The sequence below is a fragment of the Ailuropoda melanoleuca genome, chromosome 8 (assembly GCF_002007445.2).
Source record: "Ailuropoda melanoleuca isolate Jingjing chromosome 8, ASM200744v2, whole genome shotgun sequence".
Lineage (NCBI taxonomy): Eukaryota > Metazoa > Chordata > Mammalia > Carnivora > Ursidae > Ailuropoda > Ailuropoda melanoleuca.
In genome coordinates, this window is record NC_048225.1 from 66,701,021 (window position 1) to 66,726,971 (window position 25,951).

General features: G+C 48.0%; 1 protein-coding gene across 3 annotated transcripts in view; it reads left to right on the forward strand.

Annotated features, from left to right (window-relative positions):
• Positions 1–25,951, forward strand: part of SMYD3 (SET and MYND domain containing 3) — a 699,034-nt gene that overhangs the window by 568,362 nt on the left and 104,721 nt on the right. For all 3 annotated transcript variants that reach the window (XM_034666622.1, XM_034666623.1, XM_034666624.1), the window contains one exon: positions 22,829–22,916. In XM_034666622.1, coding sequence (XP_034522513.1) covers positions 22,829–22,916 — 88 coding nt within the window. The remainder of the gene's footprint in view (positions 1–22,828; positions 22,917–25,951) is intronic.

The following is a 25,951-nucleotide window of genomic DNA, read 5'->3' on the forward strand; positions in this document are numbered from 1 at the left end:
GTTCCTTATTCTTTACACAAGTTTTTGTTTTTGTTTTTATCAGATGTGTGCTTCTTAAATTACTCTTTCTGTCTGTGGCTTATCTTTTCATTCTCTTAACAGAGTCTTTTGAAGAGCAGAAGTTTTAAATTTTGACATAGTCCACTTTTTATGGATCAGTCTTTTGAAGCCATATCTAAGAAATCTTTGCCTAATCTAAGAGAATAAAGATTTTTCTCTGATGTTTTCTATTAGATGTTTTGTAGTTTTAGGTTTTGCATTTAGGTCTTTGGTCCATTTTGAGGTAATTTTTGTACAGGCTTCATTTTTTGCATATGGATATCCTATTTTCCCAGCCCCATTTGTTGAACCAATATCTTACTTTGGGCAGTAGAATATTATAGAGTGTGCAGAATTAGAGGAGGAGTTGGGTTCTAGCCCTCAAGCCTGTGCTTGTAACATCGGTGACACTAGCCAGAGAGATCGTATCTGGGTGGTGGGTTACGTGGCAGCTCACACAGCGGAGAGAGCACATGCTCTGAAGTCTGATCATCTCGGGTGTTCTTTACTGACCGTTGGACAGTGGTAAATTTCCCTGTCTTTGACTTTGTTTGCTCTTTTGTAAAATGAGACTGATCCATCTGGCAAAGCTGCTTTGAAGGTTCAGTTAGGTGGTATAAGCATCGGCTGGGAGATGGTGGATGCTTAATGGTTGCCGTCATTGTTAGCGAATGTTCTGAGGACATAGTCTGTATGTGGAGTTCCAGGAATTATAGCCTCCTTAGGTCCCATCATTTGCTGGGCAGGGTCCCTGAACTTCTCATATAATCTTCTTGGTAGCTTTTTACGTCTTCCTGCTCTAACTTTTAGCGTTCTCTGCTTCCTTCCCCTTTTTTGTTTCTAGCACTTTCTGTGTGGTTTCTGTGGTCACTGTGTTGGGTGTTGTATTGTTCTTGGCATAGCCCCTCTCCCTAGCCTGGGCTGTCCCTCGTGAGAGGTAAGGTGACCTTTGTCCAGACTTTGGGGGTAAATCACTGCCCTTCACCTCCGCTCGCATGGTGCTGCTCCCTCCCACCTGTGGTGGGCGACATTGCTCACACTGAGGGTATGCGGGGGGTGTGCGGGGGCTGCAGCTACAGCCATGGGGGGAGGCATCTGTGTGGGGGAAGGTGCACTAGGGGGCTCTTAGGCTGAGTAAGAAGGCAGCAGAGCCCACATGAGTGGCACTGGGCAGACTCACGTGCCAGACTGTTCCTCCCTCCCCCAACCCTGGACAAAGTAGAGGTCATCCTGGACCCTCTCTCTCCTCCAGTTCTCTCCCAAATGGAGATGATGCCCCTTTTAGGATTTGCCACCGAGGAGGTCTTGTCCCTTTCTGAGTGAGACCACACTTGGAATCTTCTGCTCACAATGAAACAGGAATCATGCAACACTGGGGGACAGAGACTGGATAAGGCTTCCCTTGCCGCTCATTCCCTTCTCGTTCTAGTGCAGCAGAGTGCACCCACACTTCCTGGGCCCTCAGCCTGAAAACAGGCCTCCTAATGGTCCCAACAGCATCAGGGCTCCAAGGTGGGTACACACCTGCTCACTCTGCAGGGAGAGTGGCGGCAGAGGGTCTGCCTAAAACCGTAGCTGGCCCTGCAGCGACTACAGGACGGATGGCCCACAAGTCAGGAGATGGAGTATTCTAGTCCCTTTAATTATCCTACTCTGTGTAGAAATTGAGAGCACATGCTGCCACCCAAAAATAGCTTTTATTTATTTTACTTGCAAAACAGATTTCCCCCCTCATCTGTTTGCTGGGCTCAATAGTGACCTTGAAGGCTGATGCCTTTGGTCTCCAGTGCCTGTTCTAAGCCCCTAAGATATGACGTGCTTAACTTCCTAGAACTTTGGAATCCTGTAGCTCTGTCACACGCCCGTCCATGAACACCTCACTGCTGAAAGATGGGAGGAAGCAATAAGCAGTGACTCTCATGATAACTATTTGGGGTCGCAATTTCCTAGGCAGAGACAGCCACCTGCAGTGACCCTGCCTCCTTGGAGGCTTCAAACTGGGAACTTGGTGTCGTTGGCAAGCATAGACAATGCAGCTCCGTGGATTGGGGACGGTGCCCCACCCAGTGTGGTTCCACTGACCTATGCCCCCCACACCCCCCCTGCTGCTCCGAAAAGTAGCCATTGGGCTCCAGGTAAATATGGCAGGTTGAACGTGTGCATGTCTCTGCACTGTCTCCCCAAATCCTGCTGAAAAGATGGTCAGAGTGGGCTCTTCCTACCTTCAGAGCCTAAAAGGTGGAAACGAGAGTGCATGCTTTTTACTTACACCCCTAAACAAATATGACAGAGCCCAAGAGGTGGATCGGAAGGCGGCAGTTAAATTCAAATAACTGGAAGAAACCTTAGGCCTCTGGTGTGTCGATACTGTCATTTTACAGAGAGGAGGAGTGACACTGGAGAGTCAGGACAGGTAATCCAGTCTCCTAAGTCTGGGGCAGTGCCCTTCTGATGTGTGGGCGCTGGCCCCGGGTGTGGAGGCAAAGGGAAAAGATAAAGGTAAAGGGATAAATTGATCTAGAAGTTCCCCCTTCGATGATTTTTCTGGAAAGAGCACTTAATTTGCTGATTCTTCATTTTGAAGTTCTTGAAATGTTGTCTTTATCCAGAGTCTCAGGCCCTTTGGATAATTGAACTACAGAAATAAACCAGAAAAAGTATTTTTTTAAGATAGGTTTTTGCCACTAGATAACTCAGCACATTTTATTTATAATGTCTGTCCAAGAGGCTGGACGAACATTTGTTAATGCTTCCACTGCCCACGTGGGAGGGTGTGGGTAGGTTGGTCTTGTAAGAGGAGACTAGCCCAGTAGCTACTGTGGGGTGTCCAGTGAGCCGGGACTCACACTTCGCAGCAAGGGTTGTGATTTGGAGCAAGTCTGTTCTGTTCCTAGGCTGAGCATAAACCTTCCGGAAATCAGGCTTCTGACTGTTGCTTAGAACTTGAGTAGACTCAAGTCTCCTTTTTTGGGCTTCTTACTCATCTACAATTACCATTTGTCTCCAGTCTTTTATCAAGCCTGCTTGAGTGTTTTCTTCTCTCCTTTTCCTCTTCTTTCTTTCTTCCTCGAGTATTTAGTGAGTGGCTTACAGTATCCCAACTGTGGGAATCAGACCTTCCTGAAGGTGGCTTACGTTCTAGCGTGGAGATGGACCGCAGACACACGGCTCCTTTCAGTGTGGCAGCTGTCTTAATGTGAGCCGGTTCCAAGTGCAGTGGGAGCAGAGGAGAAAGAACATCTCCCTGGTCCGTCAGGCAAGACTTCACCGCACAGGAGGCGTGGACCTGAGGTGTAATGGCTGTGCAGGACTTTTCAGTGCATTAGGTAGAGGGAGCATTTCAGAATGGGGATGCACCCCATGAAATGACCCAGAGGTCTACAGAGTACAGCAAATCAGAGAATGGCCTGCGTGGTTCAGTGTTCCTCAGGATGCGGGCTGGGAGGCTAGTGATCCGGGGCGAGGGGCGGGGTAGGCCAGGCAGCCTCTGTATTTCCATCACGAGGAGGGAAGCGATGGGAAGCCAGTGGGAACAGTGAGGGTGGGCTTTTGGCCAGTAACAGCCAGCAAAGTAGAATAGTCAGAACTATTGCACGAGGTAGCAGAATCAAAAATTTGGAAAACAGGCCAGGAAATTAGCGTGGTTCTCCCATTACAGGCCGAAGCAGGGCTTTCTGAGAGCGGCTTTTGCCTGTCTGCGGTGGCAGCCTTCCTCCCTTCCCCTCGACAAATGAGATGTTATTGGGTCCAATGAATACCCGGCAAATGGCTTGTTTCACATACTCATCTGCTCACAGGCTGTTTCGGGGAGCTTCAATTAAAGATTAGGATGTTTACCAATTGTGCTGAGTATTAATTGCTGGGGAGAGGGTGTGCTGGTTCTCCAAGCTGACTGTACTTCTCGGTAATGAGGATATGGGCCTGCTTCATTTGCAGACGTCAGCATATCTTCTGCTTGCTTTCCTTGCAAATTTTACCACCAATTCATTTCCAGACCCTAGGAATTCTAAAAAGTGAAGAGAGGTGTGGGTCTACTCCGTCTATGTAAATTGGGACTGGGATTACAAAAGCACTGATAATGCTTTTTCTGTCTACAAAATTAAAATTTGAAGGCTGCAGCTAAACGCCCATAAAAACAGCTTCCTCCCATTTGTCATTAAACCCTGCCATGCAATAAATTTTCTTATCCTTAATTTAGAATCATCTTGCTCTTTTTCAGAATTTAGTCAATCTTGGCATTTTTTCAGTACCTTCTTATGATAATTTCTTTATTTATCGTGCCTCTTAAAACGGAACACACAAAGTAGCAGCCAATTAATAAATTATGTTTTCTACAACTGAAATAAAAACACGTTAATTATTTCTAAACAATTAGCCTGCATGCAGCATGGGGAAATTTCCTCAGTAGGATGAACGAACAGAGCCTCAGAAGGTGAGGAAAATGGCCCACCTTTGACATCCCGTCAATGAGTATCTACTTTTTACAGCTGTGTCCTATTATGAATAAGGTCCATTAAAATCACAGTAAAACTTGTGAATGCTCACCTCTTTCATTTCATATCATTGCCTTTTAGCTCAGCCAAAGACCCCAAGCAGTGTCCCTCATGAGCTTTTCTCTGAAGCTACAGTTCACACTGCCCAGCAGTCCCATAACTTAAAAAGGGACGAAGAGAAGGTTTCCTGTGTGCAGAGAAAGTACGCTAAGAGTGCTAAGGAAAGACAAAGGGCCCAGAACCCTTCAGCCTGCGGGAGAAGGACACAGGCAGGGTGACCTGTGGTGCTTGGTCTGTGCTAAGCTTGGGGAAATGCACTTAAACTGTAGGCTTTTGGATTGGATGTACTAACTTTCTGAAAAAAAAAAATACTTTTTTAAGACATAGTGGGATTTTTCTCCATGGGGATCTTCTAAGAACAGCCTTTCCCACTTGTCCAATCTCTCCAGTTCCCCAGAAGCTTCCCAGTCATCAAGGTCTGGAATCCCTTGACTTGGATAAGTCCCTGGATAAGTTAGATATTTGGGTTGTTTTTGTTTTTGTTTTTTACATCCTGCGTTTTGGGGTGCCTGGCTGACTCTTGATCTCAGAGTTTTAAGTTCGAGCCCCATGTTGGGTGCAGAGATTACTTAAAAATAAAAATCTTTAAAAATAAATAAATAAAAATAAAAATCACACAAAAATTTACCTATAAAATTATATTAAAAAAAAATCGCCCACTCTGGGTTTGGGCCGTTTTCACCTTCATCTGCCGACTCCCGTGACAGACAACACGCAGCCATTTGCTGAGCACTTGCTGTTACTCAAAGACCTGAAAGAAGACCCTGCTGGGCTGCCTGGGTGGCTCAGTCAATGAAGCGTCTGCCTTTGGCTCAGGTCATGATCTCAGGGTCCTGGGATTGAGTACCCCCCCCCACATCGGGCTCCCTGCTCAGAGGGGAGTCTCCCTCTGCCCCTTCCCCCACTCTCTTTCTCTCACTCTCGCTCACTCTTATTCAAATAAATAAATTCAATCTTTAAAAGAAAAACAAAAGAAGCTGTTAACTGAAGCTCTCTGAAAAGCAAGCCAAAAAAAGACAATAATGAGGAAGGGGTTACACTCATTAGGTTTTTGCCTACATTCTTCCTTTATCAGGCCCATCTGTGCGTCACCATCTTCTCTTGGCTTCGGTGGATAAAGGCTGTTTACCAAGAAGGACAGCCAAGTACAGGGTGCAGAATGGTCACAAAGAAGCAATCGTCCTCCCCAGGTCCTTTAGCATTAGTACCCCAAAAAGAAACAAGTAGTTATGCAGGAAATCAAGTTGACTTCTTGACTTCAATCCCAGTATTTTGTTCTGTTTCATTTTGTATTCTGGGTTTTTTGTTGTTGTTGTTTTGTTTTTGTTTTGTTTTTTTTTTAGAGAGAGAGCGCAGGCAGGCACCAGCAGTGAGGGGAGGGGCAGAGGGAGAGGGGGAGAATCTCCAGCAGATTCCCAGCTGAGTGCTGATTGGGTCGAGGGGTTCATCTCACTACCCTGAGATCATGACCTGAGCTGAAATCAAGAGTTGGACACTCAATGGACTGAGCCACCCAGGCACCCCAGTTTCTGTTTTGTTTTTTAAACCAGATGAAGTGGCAAAGAGAGAAGTGAGGGGAGTAGTTTAAAAATGAAAGAAAGATGGTGCACTCTTTTGTTCTTTGCCTCCAAATCACTGGAAAGGAGCAAAATTGTGACAAGATGTCTTGGGTTTCAGACTTTCCTTTCACTGGTTTCAAGGCTTCATGAGACACTCCTGTCAAGTTTATTTAGTGTGCCCCTCAATCTTGGTGCTGCGAGCCTACTTTAGACGTTATCTGGATTTTTCCGAGGTAATCTAATATCGCTATATCATTCAGGAAAAATAAACTGTTTCCATAGTGCTGTTGGTTCGGTATCTAGTTACCATGGGTACCGTCGGTGGAGAGCAGACGGATTTTTAATATTAATAGCAGACCTTCAAAGGATTTATACCCTTTCTGCATTTGTCATTTCAGACCCTAAAGATTGAACAGCCAAGTTTAAATGTAAAATCACTACTATTGTCAATTATGGGCAATTACTGGATCTCTACTCAGTTTCTTTCTCTGACCATCTCCATGCTGCCGTATTAGTGATTGGAGAAGCCCCCCCTTTCTATAAAGTGCGTCTTCCTGAAAACAGCTTGCCTACATAAGTCCCCGTATTGATTGAGCTTTTCATGCTACCATAAGCACATCTCAATAATTTTTACCCAGGAAAATTACTACTCCTGCCATCCAGCCTTTCAATTAAGTATGCTTTGCTATGAGATGTATCATTTAGATTTTTATTAATTTAAACATTTTGTGTCAACAGAAGGTAGATCATTATTAACCAGTGCAATGTGGTGTCTCGCAAAATACATCCATGTCATAGAAAAGTAATTAACTTCCTCATTCCGTTGCCGAGCAGATGTGGAGCTGAATGAGAACCAGGACCCAAGGGTACCCTAGTACACTTGTCTGTTTATTTTAAGTCATTGAATTGTTGCCTCAGACACCTCACTGCAAGTTTTCCAAACTTGGTTCTCTTTTTCATTGCCCCATCACCCCCCAACCTGTGTTTGAAAATAGGTTTAGAACCATCACCCAAAATTATAAATTCATTTTTGCCTTCAAGCCCTGGATAGGCTCCCTTTAAGGTGACTTAGACTTAATACAGAAGCTGTCCGGGGAGTTTTGTTGTTGACAACCTGGGGCAAGTGCTTGGGGCAGCAGGACCTGGGTGACCAAACCAGTGTTTGCCAACCAACACGCTGGCCCGAATAAGCTTAAGGCAAGAGCTCATGACGGACACCAGGCCATTGTCTCTCTTTCTCTCCTTCCAGCAACAGCTCTAATTCTGCAGGTCAGTCTCCAGCACCATTCTCTCTTGTCTGCGCTGCTGCAAACGTGTCCTCAGTGGTCTCTTTCTCCCCTGATACTCTGGAATTTCCTTTTTGCAGAGAAGCCAGAAGGATGTCTTGAGGAGGGACCCTCTTCTGCAGCATCCCGCTCACTTGCGAGAGGAGATCCAGCTTCACAGACCTGGCTGACGGGCCCTGCGTGGCCTGGCTCCCTCTCACCTTTCCAGCCTCGGCTCAGTCTCTTGGCTGGGACAGGACAGGCTCTTTCCTGCCCTGGGGTCCTTGCACTTGGCTTCCCTCTGCCTGGATTAGTCTTCCTGTAGCTTTGTGTTTGACCTGGCTCTTTATCGCCTCCCTAGAGAGCGGTCCTTGACCACCCTGTGGAACGCAGGTGTCTTTCTCCCTGTTGTTTTCTGGTCCTTCTCTCCGCTGCAGCACAACAATGATAACGTGTTGTTACTTGTCGTTGCCTTTGGCTTACTCATTAAGAAAGTAGGGATGGCCTTACCAGTCTTGTTTTCTGTCGTGTCTTTAGTGGCTCCGCAGTGCTTCCATAGCTATTATGGCGCTGAATAAATTTGTGTTGCGTGAATGGGTAAGTCGAGAAACGCTGGCGTTTGCCTGCCATCGAGTTAAGCTCTGTAGGATATTCCAAGTAACTGTGTTACTTGAAGCTTGAAGATGACTTTTGTTCATAAGCAGTTTTGTAATAGTTCAGACAGTAGGCCCTCAGGAAGGAATATTCTTGTTTCTCCTCCAACAGTTCTCAGCTCCAACCAGGACCTACCCCAGCTCCCCACACCAACACTTACAGACCCACATGTAAACCGCCTCGTGCAAAGACAGGATGCATCATCCCAGTTATCATATTGGAACATTCGTGCTCCTAGCATTTCTTTCTCCTCCAAGGAGGCACACCTTTCCAGCATTTGTGAACCCGGACTTCAGTAACACAGGCTTGATGGTGTACGTGGATTGGTGAGTTTCCTGGTCTGGTCAAGAGCATAAATATTATTGCCATTCTCTGATTGGGTATCTGTGTATCTCGTAGGGGCGCAGAGAGGCCACACCAGCCAGGGCAGGAGCCTCCTCTCCGGGCCCTGCCAGGTGGGTGTCTCTGCTCCATGCGGACGTTTTGGTGGAGATCTGAGTACACTCGTTTTGAGGAGACCAGTCCACTCTTGGGCAGCTGTGATTGCAAAGTTAGTCTCCTGAACTAGAAACGGCCTCTTCTAACTACATGAGTGCACTCCTTCGACCCCGGGGAGCAGCTAAGAGTAAATTGGTTCCTTACTCACGTCCCCTAGTGGGTGAGCATTCACGGTGGCTTTCGGATTACACAACCAGGGGCTTGAGTCCATCGCCCCCACGTTCTAGCTACTTGAACTTGAGGGTGTTCCATCCCCTTTCTCAGCTCGGTCTTGGCATCTGTAGAGGAGGGACTGAAATGGTTTTTACTTTCTACCTTGTTGAAATGATTCAATTTCACTGAGTAACAATGACGTAAAGCAGTGAAAATAATTATTTATAATGAACCTTTCGTAAGCTGTGTGCTTGTTCACCCTGCAGCCGGCCAGCCCTCTGAAACTCAGCCACACCTGTAAAACAAGGAGACGGATTCCAGTGGTCCGGGGTTGACATCAGTCAGTCCTAAGATACACTTGGGTATTTGGTCAGCCCCGAACTGATACACACATTCCCACCCTAACCAGACTGCAGTCTTTTTAATTTTTTTTTAAAGATTTTATTCATTTGACAGAGAGAGAGAGACAGCCAGCGAGAAAGGGCACACAAGCAGGGGGAGTGGGAGAGGAAGAAGCAGGCTCCCAGCGGGAGAGCCTGACATGGGGCTCGATCCTAGAACCTCGGGATCACGCCCTGAGCCGAAGGCAGACGCTTAACGACTGAGCCACCCAGGTGCCCCCAGACTGCAGTCTTTTAAACCACCTTTTTGAGATGTAACGGCCCTACAAAGAGCTGTACGTATTTAATGTACATAACGTGATGAGTTTGGAGGTGCGTACACACCCTGGCAGCCATCAGCACCGTCAGTGCTGTTAATCTATCCATCACTTCCAGAAGTTTTCTTCTCTACTCTTTATTACTCTATTTTTTATGACGGGAGCACTTAAGATCTTGTCACAAAAAGATCTGATAAGATCTACCTCTTAGGGAATTTTTAAAAAAGATTTTACTTAATATTTGAGAGTGAGAGAGAGAACAAGCAGGAGAGGGACAGAGGCAGAGGGAGAAGCAGACTCCCCGCTGAGCAGGGAGCCCAACATGGGGCTCAATCCGAGGACCCCGAGATCAGGACCTGAGCTGAAGGCAGATGCTTAACAACTGAGCCACCCAGGTGCCCCTTAGCAAACGTTGAAGTTTACAGTACACTGTTGGTAAGTGGAGTCCTTATGAGAAAATGAGTGCATATCGACAAGATTTGTTCTGGATGCTGCCATGCTATCTCTAGTGGATACACTCTATCTTCTTAAGCCGCAGCAAGCTTGAGCCAGAGATGGGCAGTTTGTTTCCTGACTAAAGGCTGCCATTCTGCAGACTTCCGTTTTTGCTGCTTTCTTGGGACTCTGTCGGCTACCTCTCTGGGTTTCTGCTGTCACTCTCTTCCTCCCAGTTCTGCAGAGAGAACAGTGGTTTCATGGCCACCTGGCAGAGTTCTTTGACGACCCTGGGATATAATTCATCTGAAATTCAACATGGGACCTTTTCTAAAATGCCGTGTTCATTCTGTCCTGTTTTTGAGTAATTTTGAGAGAAAGGAAAGGGAAAAAACCCCTAAGAATCAAGTATCTCTGTTCTTTCTGTTATCTGCTGTTCTTTCACCAGTTCTTCCAAGTGGTAAATGCATCTCTTCCTTGCTTGTTTCCTTGCTCAAGGAGCACCAGAATGCATTAGAATAGTTTTTCCGAAGCCTTCTCACGCTACCCTGAGAGATTACTGCTTCTCTTTTGTGAATGTCCTTGTGTTGTCTGCTCTGGGTCTCGCTTTCTCTGATGCGACAGCTCATGTGTTTAGCAGTTCTTGTGGGCTGGCTGCTGTGCTGAGAGCTTCATACACACCCCCTCATTCCATCCTCTAGCCTCACTTCCTGCTGGGAAGGCTTAACAGCCCTTTACCATCCGTGTTCTCAGATCTTGTTCTAGAAGGTGGACTGGTGCCCTTGCAGTGGCTCGACAGGGATTGATGATGACTGTGCCCTCATTATCAAAACTGTGGCTGCTTCGTTACAAAACCAAAACCAAAAATGCATTGGAAGTGGGGGCAGAGAGATGGGCAGGCCGTTCTGAAATCTGTCATGGGTGTCATGAGACCGAGACCTATGAGCAGGCTTCCTGGTGGTTCCTGCCACTGTTTCGGCACTGGCCGTGCCGGTGAGCATCCCACGTCCCGCAGGTGCATGATGGGGCTGCTCCGGGCCTGCCCCTCGGCTGGCCTGCCACCTTGCCAAGTTGTCCTGCGTGTCCTCGGGTGGCCCCCTTCCTCTTCTCCTCCAGCATTTCCAGCTTTTACTACTGCTCCATCTTCCTGATTTCAGGAGGCACAGAAATTGTAAACCTGGTGGGTTTACAGGATTGCTTCTACCCACTGTTTCCTTTTACTTTGATTTGTGAAAGCCCTCAAAAGAGTCATCTGTGCATGTCATGTCTCCTTGTTTTCTCTTCTCTTCTCTCCCCCGATGGTGTTCCATCATCGCCTCTGAGACTGTCCCCTTCGGATGCTGGTGAGCCCGCTGCCGAGTCTGGCAGCCTCCCCAAAATCCTCTCCCCAGGCCCCTCCGTTTGGCCCATGCCATGGTTCCCTCTAGGGATCCCCCCACCCTAGCTTCTGTGCCCTTCTCTCCTCCTCCTGCTTAGCTCCTCGAGCGCTGGGGCTCGCTTTCATGGACTGAGCAGCAGCTGGTCCAACCGCCGCCTCAGGACACTGACCTCCAAGTCCGTGCTTCTCACCTTTGCTTGGCTGCTGGCTCTGGTTTCTTATTTCCCACTCACAGGGCCCGGGAGGGGGGCGGCCCTACTGGGGATGGAGGCACCTCACAGTCAGGGGCCGAAAGTGTCCTCAACACTTCTCTCCACACCCTGTACCCCCTGCAGCCCTCGTCATGCCGTCAGGCAGGGAGTCGGCTGCTCGGCTGCTCAAGGGTCCCTCCTGAGCTGGTACCTTCTCAAGTTTTCTCAAAGGGGCTCTTCCTCCCATCCCTGTCCCCAAGCCATTGCCTTCTCTGGGTTCACGTCCTCTTGTTTGGACTCTTGAAACATCCACCTCACTCTTCCTGCCTGCAGTCCCTCCAACTTTCCGTGGATTTCCACATAGACATGTGAATAACACCCGTTCTACTGAAAATCCTTCCGTGTCTCTGTTGCCCGCGTGGGATCAAGTTCAGCCCATCTCAAGGCCTCCACCCTGCTTTCAACCTCATCTCCAGACCCTTGCTTCCTTCCCCGTCCCTCTATCAATGGCTTGATTCAGCATTTTGTTTTCAGTTCTGGGGCGTATTCTGAAGTAGGTCCCCAGTGGGCACCCCCACCCCCCAAAAAAGTGTCTAAGTCCAAACCGCAGTAGCTACACACCCAGTAGGGCCACAGAGGGCCAGGGTGCACCACCCACCCTCCACGTCACCACCCCTGCCCCGCATGTCCCCTCCTGCTGACATCATCTGTCCCTCTCTCCTCCTGCTCTTCGACTCTTGGCTGACTCTTCCAGAGCCTCCATGATGGAACTCCAGCATCGTCCTCCCTGGGACACTTTGTGGAGCCCTAGTTGGCTAGGAAAGGATGCCGCTCTGTGCTCCCTCCCAGAGCCCCAGGGCTTGTCTCTCGTCACATGCAACATCCAAAAATAATATGTGTAAGTGGCTCTTTCCACCACTAGACTGTAAGCCCCTTGAGGCCAGGCTGATCTCACCTACATCTTTGCAGTTCCAATGCCTAGTCCGGTGCGCGTGGGGGAAGCATTGGTGCGTGTTGGACCGAAGACAGTCTCAAGGGCCTGGTATTACTCATAGTGCCATGAACTTGATCTCTTCTTGTGTCTTATATGAATAAACTAATTTGCGCAAATGCAGAGAGCATGGAAGTTGCAAGTGTTTTGAGGAGACGGGGGAGAAAGCCTAAACTGTTAAGTGCTTGTGACAAATCTTCAGGGTGTTGACACAAAAAGTGATAGTGTGATCACAGACATTAGAAGTGGTGGGGGAGGCAGGCTGCTGGTCCTTGTTCCTGACTGCGCGTCAGCATGACCCGGCGAGCTTGCGAAAGACACAGATAGCCGCCCGCCCCCCAGAGCTGCTGCTGTCCTTTGCCTGGGTGGGGTCTGGGCCCCTGTGTTCTTGACCGTTCTCCAGGAGTTCGTAAAATACACCCACTGCGTCACACCCAGACAGCAGAGCAGAGAACCAAGACTGCAGGAGCTAATAGGTCTGAGTTTGAAGGGAAGTCAGAGCCCTCAGGATCCCATAGAGCGCATTCCCTGTGTGGATGGGGGGACAGGCGGCTGTGTTCTTGGCAGGGTGGGGCAGCAGGTCAGCTCGCTCTAGCCCCCTAGAGCAAATGAAAGCCTCTGAGCTGTAGAAAAAAGGGCATATCCCAAACAGTTCAGCGCCCATTGGTGACAAAAAACAGGTTCCACCCCCCATGCTGAGCTCTCTGGGTGAAGTTCTGTCTACTCTTGCACGGAGCTGGAGGGATTTTCACATTCACGTACTTCCAGAAGAAAAATCCTTGCCTATTCTAATTGATGATAAGCATTTACTAATATTGGAATCTTACTCTCGCAGAATCTAGAAAGTTAAACAGATTGTAAAACAGAAATGTTAAAGGAAGGGGTGCCTGGGTGGCTCAGTCAGTGAAGCGTCTGCCTTCAGCTCAGGTCATGATCCCAGGGTCCTGGGATCGAGCCCCATGCCGGGCTCCCTGCTTCTCCCGTCTGCTGCTTCTCACTCCCGCTCGTGTGCTGTCTGTCGCTCCGCTCTCTCTCTCAAATAAACAAAATCTTAGGGGAAAAAAAAATGCTAAAGGAAAACAGCTGGGCTATATACTTTTGACCCCCAAAGTATGACTCAAAAAGAAAATAAAACCTGATTAAGAGCTAATGATTTCTAAACCCTCCATGGCTGGCCTCATAGCATTCCCTGGGGCAAGGGGTATGAGAAGAGAGGATTATGCCACCTCGTATATCCAAAATGTCATTTTGGACATTGAAATTGAAGAAGGACCTTGTCAGACGTCAATGCCCAGATTATATCTGTACCTGTACTATTTGGGGCAGATCTGAGATTTGCGACTGTCTGCCAGCCAGGCTCAGTGAGCAGCTCCTTGGGCGCAGGGGTATTCGGGGCATATACTCCAGCATCTGTTTCCAGGTCTCCCCATGATTTCCAGCGTGCCCTCTGCGAAATCTCTTGCCCCTCTCTGCCCCTCTTTCTCTTCCTGGGCAGTGGGGGCACCTCGGATCCTCATCTGGTAATGTTTACGAAGCTCCACCAGGCCTTTGTCTGGAAGGCCCTGTGAACAGTAATGCATGCTTGGTTTAAGAGATGGTTACGAGAGAATGGAGGGGAGGGCAGGGTGCCAGACATGGCCAGGGCTTTTATCTTTGACATTATAAAGAGGTCCCCTGGCCAAGGGCCAGACTGGAGTTTCCTGGAATATAAAGCGCAGACATGTGCTTTCTGTTGGGAGGGCGCCGGGGCGAAGGCTCGCCGTGCACTCAGCCAGCCGCGCGTTTCCATAGGAGGCAGGGTTGCCAGGAAAGAGCATCTGAGTCCTGGTGATTCTGTGCAGGGGGGTCTCTGCTGGGTATAAAGTGGGGCAAAAAAAGAGCTGAACCACGGAATCTGGTCATCTCCTTTTTCTTTCCCTCACCCCCCCACCCCTCCCCACCCCTGGACCTTCCCCTGCCAGGCCCTCAGCCCGAGTGATTGCCCTCCACGGTGCCCCACCCCCGAGCTTCCAGGAGCAGAACTGGGCACAGACTAGTTCATGGACTGCTGAATTATTTTGAATAACTGGAAGCGCACTGACTTTTCTCCACGGAGAGACGAATGCAATCCCGGGCTCTCTCCTTTTGAAAATATGACTGAGAGATGACATAATTCTGCCCCTCCATCGGGGACCGATTCCTTTTTTAACTTTTTGCTTGTTTGGTGCATGGTCTGAGGATTTCAATGCTGCCTTACAAGGTGATAGTAGGAACTGGCGGGTTTGTGCAAGCCAGCTGTGAGGACGGTAGGGGAGGTGATTGGAAATTGCATTAACCGACGTGAAGGGACAGGTTCTGATGTCACATGGAACACTTTCCTTTGGTTACCCTTAGGGTTGCTTCCAAAAAAAGCATGTCTAGACCTCCATCCAGGACTCATAACCTGAAATGGTTCATGCGGACCCCAACTAAACTCTCCCTGGGCTCAGGACCGCAGGTTAGATATGTGATGTGCTCACGTTAGCACATAAGCCAAATACCATGTTCTCGTGTGAGTCTGGAGTGTTGCCCCCATAATCATGATACATACAAATGGTGGAGGGAATGTGTGCATTCAGTAATCACTGTCGGATTCTCGGCTTGGCAGAGAGCACTCCTGGGTGAGGTGCCGTCTTTGTTCGGTCCTCCTCATACTCTCGGGGCTCTGACTGGTGCCTTTCCCACCTGAGAAAAGTCGGCTTAAAGCAGAGGGGATGAAGAAAGGTAGAGAATGAAGGTATTTGCCATTTGTTGTACAAACACAAATTCCAGAGTCTCTCCTCTTCCGAATTTCAGGTCTCTCCTTGCGCACAGCAGACCCCGTATACATAGGTGACTGATGGAGGGGAATGATTCATTTCCATCTCCATGGTAACCTTCATCAGGTGCTCACCTGGAGAGGCTGAGCCGGGAGGCGTTGTTAGTCCCGGGGTCTCCCGGCAGCCGGCGGCAGAGCCGGGACCGAGGGCTCCAGCCTCCCGATTTCCATTTTCCTGGTGCTGCCTGTCACTCGCTTGCATACGCTGGGAGCACCGAGCCCAGATCATGCTGTTGTTCATCCTGTTTTTAAATGTCTCTGGAGAAAGCATGCAGAGGTTGTCCTCACCTTTGCTGTCAGAACATCGCCCCTTACACCTAATGGGACTCTTCTCTGGGGCCGCAGAAAGCATTTTCCTGTTTGCGGCCGTCCCCAAATGAGGAGAGACAAGAGCTGGAGGGGTGAGAGATTGCAAGTGAGGGGAGCTGTGGCTCACATCTCCATTAGAGCAACACCCGCCCAGGGGCACCGACTCTTGGTTTCGGCTCCGGTCATGACCTTGTGGTCCTGGGATGGAGCCCCGCATTGGGCTCTGCACTTGGTGCAAGGTCTGCTTGAGATTCCCTCTGCCATCGCCCTTCCCCCTGCTCGTGCACGCTCTCTCTCTCTCAAATGAATAAAATCTTTAAAAAAAAAAAAAAAACGGCTCTGAAATTTGTGGGTATATTTTATCTTAATGAGTGTTGCTATTAGAATAATTTTTCCTGTAAAGTCTTGGTGTTTTCTCCCCCCAACCTCAAACCTCCCACTTGGCAGTGTTTACACGAGGCCGGTGGGCCCCTGCTAGGAGTTTCTGGGTTGACAGCCACACAGCCATCCATTTGATCATCTCTGTAACAAACGGGAAAGAATTTGCTTGAATGTGCTTTTGCGGGCTGAGCCAGGAGCCTTCTGCTTCACGTAATCCCCGTTACGTACTCTCAGGAACACATCTTTCCAGTTGGGAGGAGGGTGCAAGGAAGTGTCTCCGTCCTAAATGTCTCTGTGCAATGTTTAACTGCGTTTGTATATCAGCCAATCGTGCTAGTTTTCCACTAAATGTTGCACCAAAGGCAGATTTTCAGCAAGTACCACTGACTCGGTTAGGCTCTCACATTGCCCCAAGTGTGCAAACGCCAACTGGTTTTTATTTCCCCTAAACTGACCTGATTTTATAAGCAAAGGAGCTTATTTCTCTGAGAATGAGTTTTAGTCCCTGGGATAAGAGTACCCAGAACCGAGGGAGGGGAGTTGTTGACATGGTAGCTGGAAAAGGCCGTTGGTGGTTCTAGATGTTCTGACCTCACACAGGGCTGTTGTCACTTTCCTAGAAGCACTCATGGTGACATTCCCCTTCTGGCAATTCTGTGTACCTGGAGATTTAACCGTGAACCTGCGTTTGGTTCCAGTGTGTGGTCTGGTGGAAATCTGTAGTTGCAATCGAATCTTGTTTCTGTCCGGGAAGCCAAGTTAAATGGGCACTGGCCAATGCTGACAGCTACCGTGGGAACAGAAAGCGAAACAGGGGTTCAGGGGGACTCTGCTGCAAGAGGCTCAGGGTGCTGCGTGAGTTCCCCCTCAATATGGGCATTGATTTGGGCTGGGTTAGTGCCCTCCGTTGCCCCAGTGCTCCTCAGCTGGATCCAATGCAGTGGCGGGAGCAGCTGGTTGGAGAAGGCTGGCCACCCTGATGAGGGGACATTTGCCTTGGGCTCAGCCAGCGAAGGGGGAGGGTGTAAGGGGCAGGAGGCTGGAGCTCGGGGCGCTGGGGAAAACACAGGGTTTAGAAACCGCTGCATCCTGCTTGTGGGCCCTGAGATCTCGCCGTTTTATGAAGTCGATGAAGAAAATAACCTCCATAAGGTGATTTAATTTCATCTGGGGACTGCTAACGGCACCTGGATGGCCTCCTTGGCACCTGGGTCAGCTTATTACCATTTTGCCGTAATCATCATGGAACTCCGTGGAAAGTGCATGTAGGACTGAGCCTGTTGAAGTGAGAGGCCATTCGGTCCGCTTCTTGGAAGATGGGGGAGGCTTGTGTGGATGACTCAGTGGAGTGAGAAGCTTCCAGGGAGAGGAAACTGGATAAGCAGAGCTTTGGGGGCAGGGCAAAGTTGGTTCATGATCCTCTGTTAGAATAAGGCTGTTCTCGGGGCGCCTGGGGGCTCAGTCGATTGAGCATCCAACTCTTGATTTTGGCTCAGGCCATGATCTCGGGATCCTGGGATCGAGCCCCATGTCCAGCTCTGCACTCAGCGGGGAGCTTGCTTCTCTCTCTCCCTCTGCCCCTCCCCCTGCTCGTGCTCTCTTTCTCTCTCTCTTAAATAAACAAATCCTTTTTTTTTTTTTTAAGATTTTATTTATGGTGACTAACATAATAAAAAAACATTAAAATAAAAAAAAGACTTTATTTATTTATTTGTCAGAGAGAGAGAGCGCATGAGCAGGGGGAGTGGCAAGCAGAGAGAGAAGCAGGCTCCCCCCTGAGCAGGGAGCCCAATGCGGGGCACGATCCCAGAACCCTGGGCTCATGACCTGAGCCAAAGGCAGCCACTTAACCGACTGAGCCACACAAGCACCCCTAAATAAACAAAATTAAAAAAATAAAAAAGAATAAGACTCTTCTCCCTCCCACCAAGCAAAGCCGACTCCAGTCAGTCTGCCAGGGACCCCGCCCGCTAGGGTGAGAATCGAAAACTCAGTCTAGGAACAGTACCATTCGTGATGTTAGTGCTTCTAGAGGGTGCAAATGAAAGGATTAGAAGAAGCAGCCATTCAAAGCATTACTACCACTGAGGAAGCTTAGCTTTTAACCGCCTCGCCCAGGTCACACAGCTCTGGAGCGGGGACTCACATCTGCATGTTATGACTCTGACGCCGGTGTTCCTCTCACCGAGTTCTAATTACTGTGTACAGTTGCTTGTTAATTGCTAATTAGAACATGCAGCAAGCTGAACGTGCCTCAAGTGGTGAACATTCCTTCCTTTACCTTCTGCCCCAATCCATAATGCCCATTGACTGGTCCGTGCTTGATAGAAGAGTGAACGCTCTATTTTTAACCGCTGTTTTTCCACTTTATGAAAGAGCCGCTTTTCCCAAGTTAAATCTGAATTGCTTCAGTTGTTTTTGCCAAAGGAGGTGGAAATTGGTTCCAGCAAAGATGTTTCCTGTGCATCATAAAGGTTTTGAATGATGTTGTATATTAATCTATTAGTCCCAGTACATTCTCCACGAACCGAAGTCTCTCAGTCCGGGCCCTGCAAATGTTTGTTCCCCTCATGAATTTAAATCTCTCTCCTAAGTGCAGGCACTGTATTTGAGCTTCACTCTGCCTAAGAAACAAAACATAGGAAAACCTCGCCTTCTTTTGAGACTCTAAAATTATTGAATAACTGGAAAAGTTTGTGAGTGTCCAGTAATTTTATTTCCCATTCTATTCTCCTCTCCCTCCCCTCCAATCTAATTAGACTTTGCAGGAGGATTGGATAACAGGAAGTCCCGGAAAGCAGATTGCCTTTGTCCTTCTCCTTTTAATGCGAACCATCTAAATTAGCTCAGTGCGAGGGTTTCCGCATCCAGCGCTCGTGAGCCGAGTAACACATCTGTGTAAGTGTCTTGGAGACTAAGTAGATGTGGACGGCTGCATCTGATGTTGGAGCCTGATAGAGCCCCGTGGTCTTTCCTAAGGGTTGACAGCCTTGCCGGAGCCCAACTGTATCCTGTTAAGAAACCCCAATTTCTCATCCACTGCCAGTACCTGGCAGGTCCGCGTCCTACTCTGAAACCCAAAGGAAGCCCTCGGCCGGCTCAGTGGGATTGTGTTGAGTGGCACCCTTTGATGTCACGGTGAGATTATCTCCTGTCATCTGGCACCTTTTTTTCTTTTTTAAGGGAATGCACTAGGGTATTCTCTCTCCTGACAGGATATTGATGTACAGCCATGTCTGAGGGAACTTAAATGGCCTCACTGATCCACTCCGGGTCAGATGGGAACAGGGACCTCTGGGCCATGGGAGCCACAGAGGCTGAGGATGATGTTAGAGGAGGAAGCCAGGAGAGTCAACACAGGGCACCCCCGAATTGCTGTGACGCTGTCGTCAGGGAGCAGGGGTCCTGAGCTAGTGTGGGATTTCTTATGCTGGGGAGAGAGTTCACATTCATGTTCTAGGCCCATATCTGGACATTCAGCCGATACGGGCAGCTGCAGGGGAAACACAGCCTTTTCCCACATAATGCGATGTAGAAATATTAAAAACAAGTCGAAGTACAAGCGTGGACTGAAACACACAACCTTCTGTCTCCTTGGTTGACATTCTCTTTCCTGTTGTGGAGTCAAGGTGTTTTATTCTTGTAATATTGTTACCTGTGGATCGTAGATCACTCCTCTCTCTTCTTTCATTGGTCACCAAACACATACCGGATAACTGATCATGCTGGCACTGGGAATACAGATACAGTCGGGTCCTGGTCCCTCCAGAAATTCTGAGGCTTGCCGGTGCCACAGGAAAGCTGACCTTTAAGGACAGCTCGATGCCAAGAGAGGTATGCAGAGTAGCCTCGGTGGCTCAGGACAGCTGGGTTAATTCAGAGGGCAGAATTAGACACGATATCCTGAGGGAGAACGTTCAAGGCAGGGAGGGGCACGTGCCAAGGTCCAGTGGTCAGGAGAACAGCAGGTGGTAGGGACTGTAGTAGTTTCCTATGGCTGCTGTAACAGATACAGACTCAGCCTTAAAACAACACAGAGTTATGACCTTACACTTCTGTAGGTCAAAAGCCTGACCCAGCCTCACTGGGCAAACATGAAGGTCTTGGCAGGGCGACCTTCCTTTGTAGAGTCTCCGGGGTGGGGGGTGGATTTGTTCNGGGGTGGGGGGCGGATTTGTTTCCTTGACTTTGCTGGCTTCTAGAAGCTGCCTGTCCTCCTTGGTCTGTGGGTCCCTTCCTGCACCTTCTACACTGACAGTGAGGTCGGGTCCTCACAGCACATCACTGACCTCTTCTGTCTCCCTGCTCCACCCTGAAAGACCCTGGCGATTCCACTGGGCCCCTGGGGGGTTCAGGACACTCTGCTTATTCTCAGGTCAGCTGACTAGCAGCCTTAATCCCACCGACAACTTGATTCCCCTTTGCTATGTACCCAGACGTACATATAGGTTCTGGGGGCTGGGACATGGACATCTGTGGGGGTCTCGTCTGCCTCCTGTAGAGTCTAACAAGTGAGACGTTTTGCCTAGAACCTAAGGCTTGAGCTGCTAGGAATGAAACAGAAAACAGGAAGATTGCATCCTAAACAGCCATGGAGCACCTGAGGGGCTCAGTTCCTCGAGTGTCTGTCTTCAGCTCAGGTCATGATCCCAGGGTGCTGGGATCCAGTCCCACATTGGGCTCCCTGCAACGAGGAGTCTGTTTCTCCGTCTCCCTCTGCCTGCCGCCCCACCTGCTTGTGCTTCTCTCTTTCTCTCTCTGTCAAATAAATAAAATCTTTTAAAAAAAGATTGAACACATGGGCTTTATCGGGGGAGGTGCTAGGCAATTGCTTCGGAGGGAGGTGGCGGAACGGAGGCTTTAGGAGCTGAGTATGGAATTAGGGCAGGTATTTAGGAGATTCATGTCTACCTTTTGAAAAGCAGTTAACTTTCATTTCCCCCTCCTATGTATAGAAAGCTAGGTTCTTATTTAGAATTTCACCCCAAAACAGTAGGGCGCACTTACAGTGTCCTTTTAAAAACCACCCTGTGAGATATTCATATGCACGTGTATATTTAGAGGCCCATAAAACCCTGCTACACACAGGCACACAAACACACGAGTGTACACGTTTCCCTGTACGCACACCCGCTGCCTTGCCCCGTTCTCGGGATCTCTCGTCTGTGGCTCTCCGTGGCCCTCTTTTTTCTCTGCCCTGCCACACCTGAGTGATCTGTATCTTCCCACCAGGCCTACTCTGGCAGTGGTTCTCACAAGAGTCATTGTATAAACATCCCCTAGGAGGCGTGTAAAAATCTCTATAGTTTGAAAAAGTCTGCACTCCCTCACCTTTACCATGATTTGGCCATGATTTGATACAACTTTCTCGGATGGTTCTTCTCCCTGATACCCGTTGAGAATCTAAAGCATATTGAACACCTGGTTCTGAATGGTGTCTGATGACAATTTCTTACCCTTCGATTAGCCTCTTTAAAGCAGCCCTGTCTGGGAGAACTTTGGGTGATGATAGAACTGTTCTATATCTGTGCTGTCCAATATGGTGGTCACAGCCACACGTGGCTGTGGAGCTCTTAAAATGTGGACACACGGGAAAAATAGAGGACCTGCTTACTAAACCAGAGGACAACATTTAATAAGTGATAACTCACACTTTCATTTTGAATAATTTTTTTTTAAGATTTTATTTATTTTTTTGACAGAGAGACAGCCAGCGAGAGAAGGGAACACAGCAGGGGGAGTGGGAGAGGAAGAAGCAGGCTCATAGCAGAGGAGCCTGATTAAATCGCTTTTTAAATTGTTGGGTCTTGTCCTTTCTTCTCTTTTCCCTTCTTCTCCTCCTCTTCCTCCTCCTTCTCCTCCTTTTAGTTTTTGCAGAAATCAAAATAAGTTCACATGGGTGTTGTAATTGTACTCCTACTCTTTTCCTAGACTCATTTTGATTGATAACTACATTTTTGATTCAAGTACCTGTAGGTCTCCAAACAAATGATTCTTTCTCTTGCCCCTCTTCCTCTTCCTGATATATATCAGCTTTATTGATATATAATTCACATATGATACAAAGCAGTCAATTAAAGTACACAAGTATATTCAGAGTTGTGGAACCATGAACACAGTGGATTTTACAGCATTTTCCTCACCCCAGGAAGAAACTCCATCCTCGTTAGCAGACCTGTCCACTTCTCCCCAACCCCCTCTGCTCCCTAGCCAATTAGTAATTGACTTTCTGTCTCTATGGCTTTACTATTCTGAACATTTCATATCAGTAGAATCATACAGTATGTGGCCTTTTGTGACTGGCTTCTTGCACTTAGCATGGTGTTTTTAGGGTCACCCGTGTTGTAGTAATTCATTGCTTTTCACTGCCAGTACTATTCCATTGTATGGATATGTCATATTTTATTTATCCATTCATCAGTTGATGGACATTTGGGTTGTTTCCACCTTATTTGCTAGAATTATGCTGCTGTGAACATTGATGCACAAGTTTTTGGGTGAACATGTGTTTTCCTTTCTCTTGGGTATGTGTCTAAGGAGCGGAATTGCTTAATGATATGGTAACTCTTTGTTTAACTTTTTAAGACACCGTCAGACTATTTTCCAAAGTGCCCACAACATTTCACATTGCTACCGGTAATACATGAGAGTTTCAGTTTCTCCAGATCCTCGCCAACACTTGTTATTCTCTGTCTTTTTGACATCCTTATAGGCAAGCTGGGGCATGTGAAGTGATCTCACTGTGACTTTGATATGCATTTTCCTGATGGCTAATGATGTTGAGCATTTTTCCATGTGCTTATTAGCCATTTGTGTATCTTCTCTGGAGAAATGTCTGTTCAGATCCTTTGCCCATTTTTTTTCTTTGCCCATTTTTTTAACTGAATAATTTGTCATCCTTTCTCTTCTCTTCGTTTGGCCTGAACAGGATGCTGATATGCTCACTGGTGATGAGCAAGTATGGAAGGAAGTTCAAGAATCCTTGAAAAAAATTGAAGAACTGAAGGCACATTGGAGTATCCTTTTTGGATTGAACCAACGGATTGAGCCATACCATTGGGAATGTTGCTTCTTTATTGGTTGGAGCTTGGCATTAGTGAAGCCAAGTCCATGGTTTGACCTCTGTGTGAGCCAGTGAGTTTCATTCTGCTTCATGGTCACAGGCTGCATCCCAAATCCCAGCCAACAGTTTGGGTAATGGCTAGGGCAGAGTGTGGCGGGATCAGCATGAGCACCTCTCCACCATTAGATTGTAACCAAAACTCGTGGCCAGTAATAGGACAGTAAGTAGTAGTCTCTGTATGTACTAGGCAACAGATTTCTGTATTCCTTTCCTCCCACAACCTATGTCTCTAGTAAAGAATAACTTAGAATCCTTAGAAGTTAACATCATTGACTCTCAGATCTAGAAGCTTCATATTAAATCAACCATGACTACCATGGCAGAGGGAGTTGCTGCACAATAAATTTTCTGGGCATAAATAGTAAGGAGCGTGAGCGGGTCAAAGTTCAGAGTAAGGAGAGAGCACTTACGCTGGAGGTCATCTGGGGAGGCTACACTGATGTTGTCCCGGGCGAGAGGTAGCCCAAATCAGAGACAGGGTTTGAATGGGCAGAGGCTGAAAGGGAGGGTCACTTTTGGTAGGGGAGTTCACTTAAGCAAAAACGTGACACAGGGAAACCCCAAGGTAAGAAAAAATAGACCAAGGTAGATGAAAAAGATGCAAGGTCCTTCAGGTGCGATGGGGAAATAAGATCCCAGACAGTAAGAGCATCTGCAAACGAGGTGTCTATCTACAATGCTCTTTCAAGAATTGTACAGAATAGGAGAGTTGGCTGGACAAATACCTTTGCTTTTAAAATTAGTGAAAGAAGTATCTTCTGAAATCTGAACCCGGTGGGTTGTTTTTTTGTTTGTGTGTTGCAGTTTGGGTAAAGAATCTGTAAGTGAGTATGAAAGGAATAGAAAAGGGAGCTGTGATCAGCCTGAGGCCGCATGAGTTCACCAAAAGCAAGTGAGTCCGCAGAGTCATGGCTTTCTCTGGTAAAGTTCGTATGTGGATTTCAGGAAGAGGGTCAATTAAAAGCAGTTAAGAAGCTGATACTAGATGCTAGCATGGCCTGATAGCTTTCTCAATGCTTGAATGGCCCTACTGAGAAAATGATGCCCCTGGGGTCACTGTCGCTCTGGAGTGCTCTGTTCCCACCTCGGTCCTCTCCCGCCTTTGACTCTATCCCTTGAATGAAGGTACAGAGCACAGGTCATCAGACTCCCAGAGGTTATAGGTGGGGGGAGTGGCAGAGGTTGGGATGATAGAATCCAGAGCTCAAGATCCCTGAAGGTTTGAACGATGCCTGAATCTAAAAAGATGAAATTCAACAAGAATGTATATAAGATCTTCTGTTTGGGTCAGTTAAAGTGTATAAATAGACAAGCTTAGCAGAAGAACATGTGGAGCGATTTTAGGGTTTTAGTACACAGCAAAATTTAATCAAGTTTAAGAGGATGAAATAACCCCTCAAAAAGCTACTGCAATCTGGGCCTGCATCCACGGAGACTAGGAAATGAGAAAGGTGATCTGTGAATCTGAGCATATCCAGAGTTTTGGGTTCAGTTTGGGGTAGGGCATATTAAGAAGGATCTAGAAAAATTGAAATAAGTTGTGAGGAATGGAGCCAGGATCCAAATGCAGTTTGAAACCCTGGCTGTAGGCAGGACGGGAGATCCTGGGAAAATGGTCAGATCTGGGAGGAAGAGGGGGCCCTTCTTGGGCTCAAAAAACTGTTGTTCCTGCAGAGAAGTAGGCTTGTTCTCTGTGCGCCCCTGCTGTGGGATTGGGGCACTGGATGACCCAGCCATAGTCGGGTCTCAGTGGGACAAGGCTTCACCGAAAACAGACTCTGTGCCTAGTGCTCTGCTGGTTACAACCCACCTTCTGGTCCACACAACCCTGTCCTCGCAACTGTCACACGGAAATGAACACCTCCTTTGGTACATACATATTTGAGGGGCATCAAAGGCACAGTGGTCAACTCTGGGAGGTTAAAGAAGGTTCCATGGAGGAGGTTATCATTCTGTCTGCTTCAGGGAGGCTCTCTACCCCACTTCGGTCTAGAGCTCAGCTCTCCCTGGAACAGAATGACTTGTATGCAGCACCAGGCAAATGCCAGGGACGTTTTTGAGCAAATACAATGTCAGCATCCGCTTGGGGGGAAAGCCTCTTAGTTAAAATTATTCCATTTTTTTGCTCACTGGGGTGTTTTATAGGAGACGTTTGCCTTGTTTGCCAGGAGACAGTTGCCAGTGTTGCGAAGGGAAATTGGCCTGCGGTCCCTTCCAGCTTTCTGGGGGATAAAGTGGATGTATTCCTATCAGTGGCTGTAGGATATCACATCTGGTTTTTATTTCTAAGGCTTGTCACCTCAAGCCTCTTTCAAATGAGCTGGAGCATATATAAATGAATAGGCGAATAGTCATGGAGGTCAAACAACACAATGTTAAAGTAAGGCGCAACGTCTTGCCACAGAAATGTCTAGCGTTGTATAAGAGACAGTCATTCCTCCTGACAGTTCATCAAATATCTAATCCTGGAATGAAAAGCCACAGAGGTTAGCCCGGCAGTCTGTTACAAAATCAGTCTGTTGCCTGAGATACTGCTCCCCCCAACCTCTCGGGATCCATTCGGCACGCTTTATCCATACGCGTCAGATGAATACAAAAGAAGTCACCGACTCACTTTTCTTCCATAAATGCACCTCGTCCGAGACCAGAGTCAACTCCTCAGAGACGGGACTCACCCTAAGATTACAGAGATACAAGAAGTGTGAGGTAAAGGCGCTCGGCCGTGCTCTGTGGTGCTTGCGAATCTAACCAAGGAAGTCATGCCTTGGGGGTAAGGTGCTATGCCTGCAGGCCCCCCCCCGAAAAGAAACACACATTGCCCGTGAGGGTTCATAAAGACGTTAGTCCCCACTCCCACAAGCGACTTGACTGGATTATTACAAGTGTTTGCTAGCATTCTGGAAGGCAGCAGCGCCTGTGGCAGGGAAG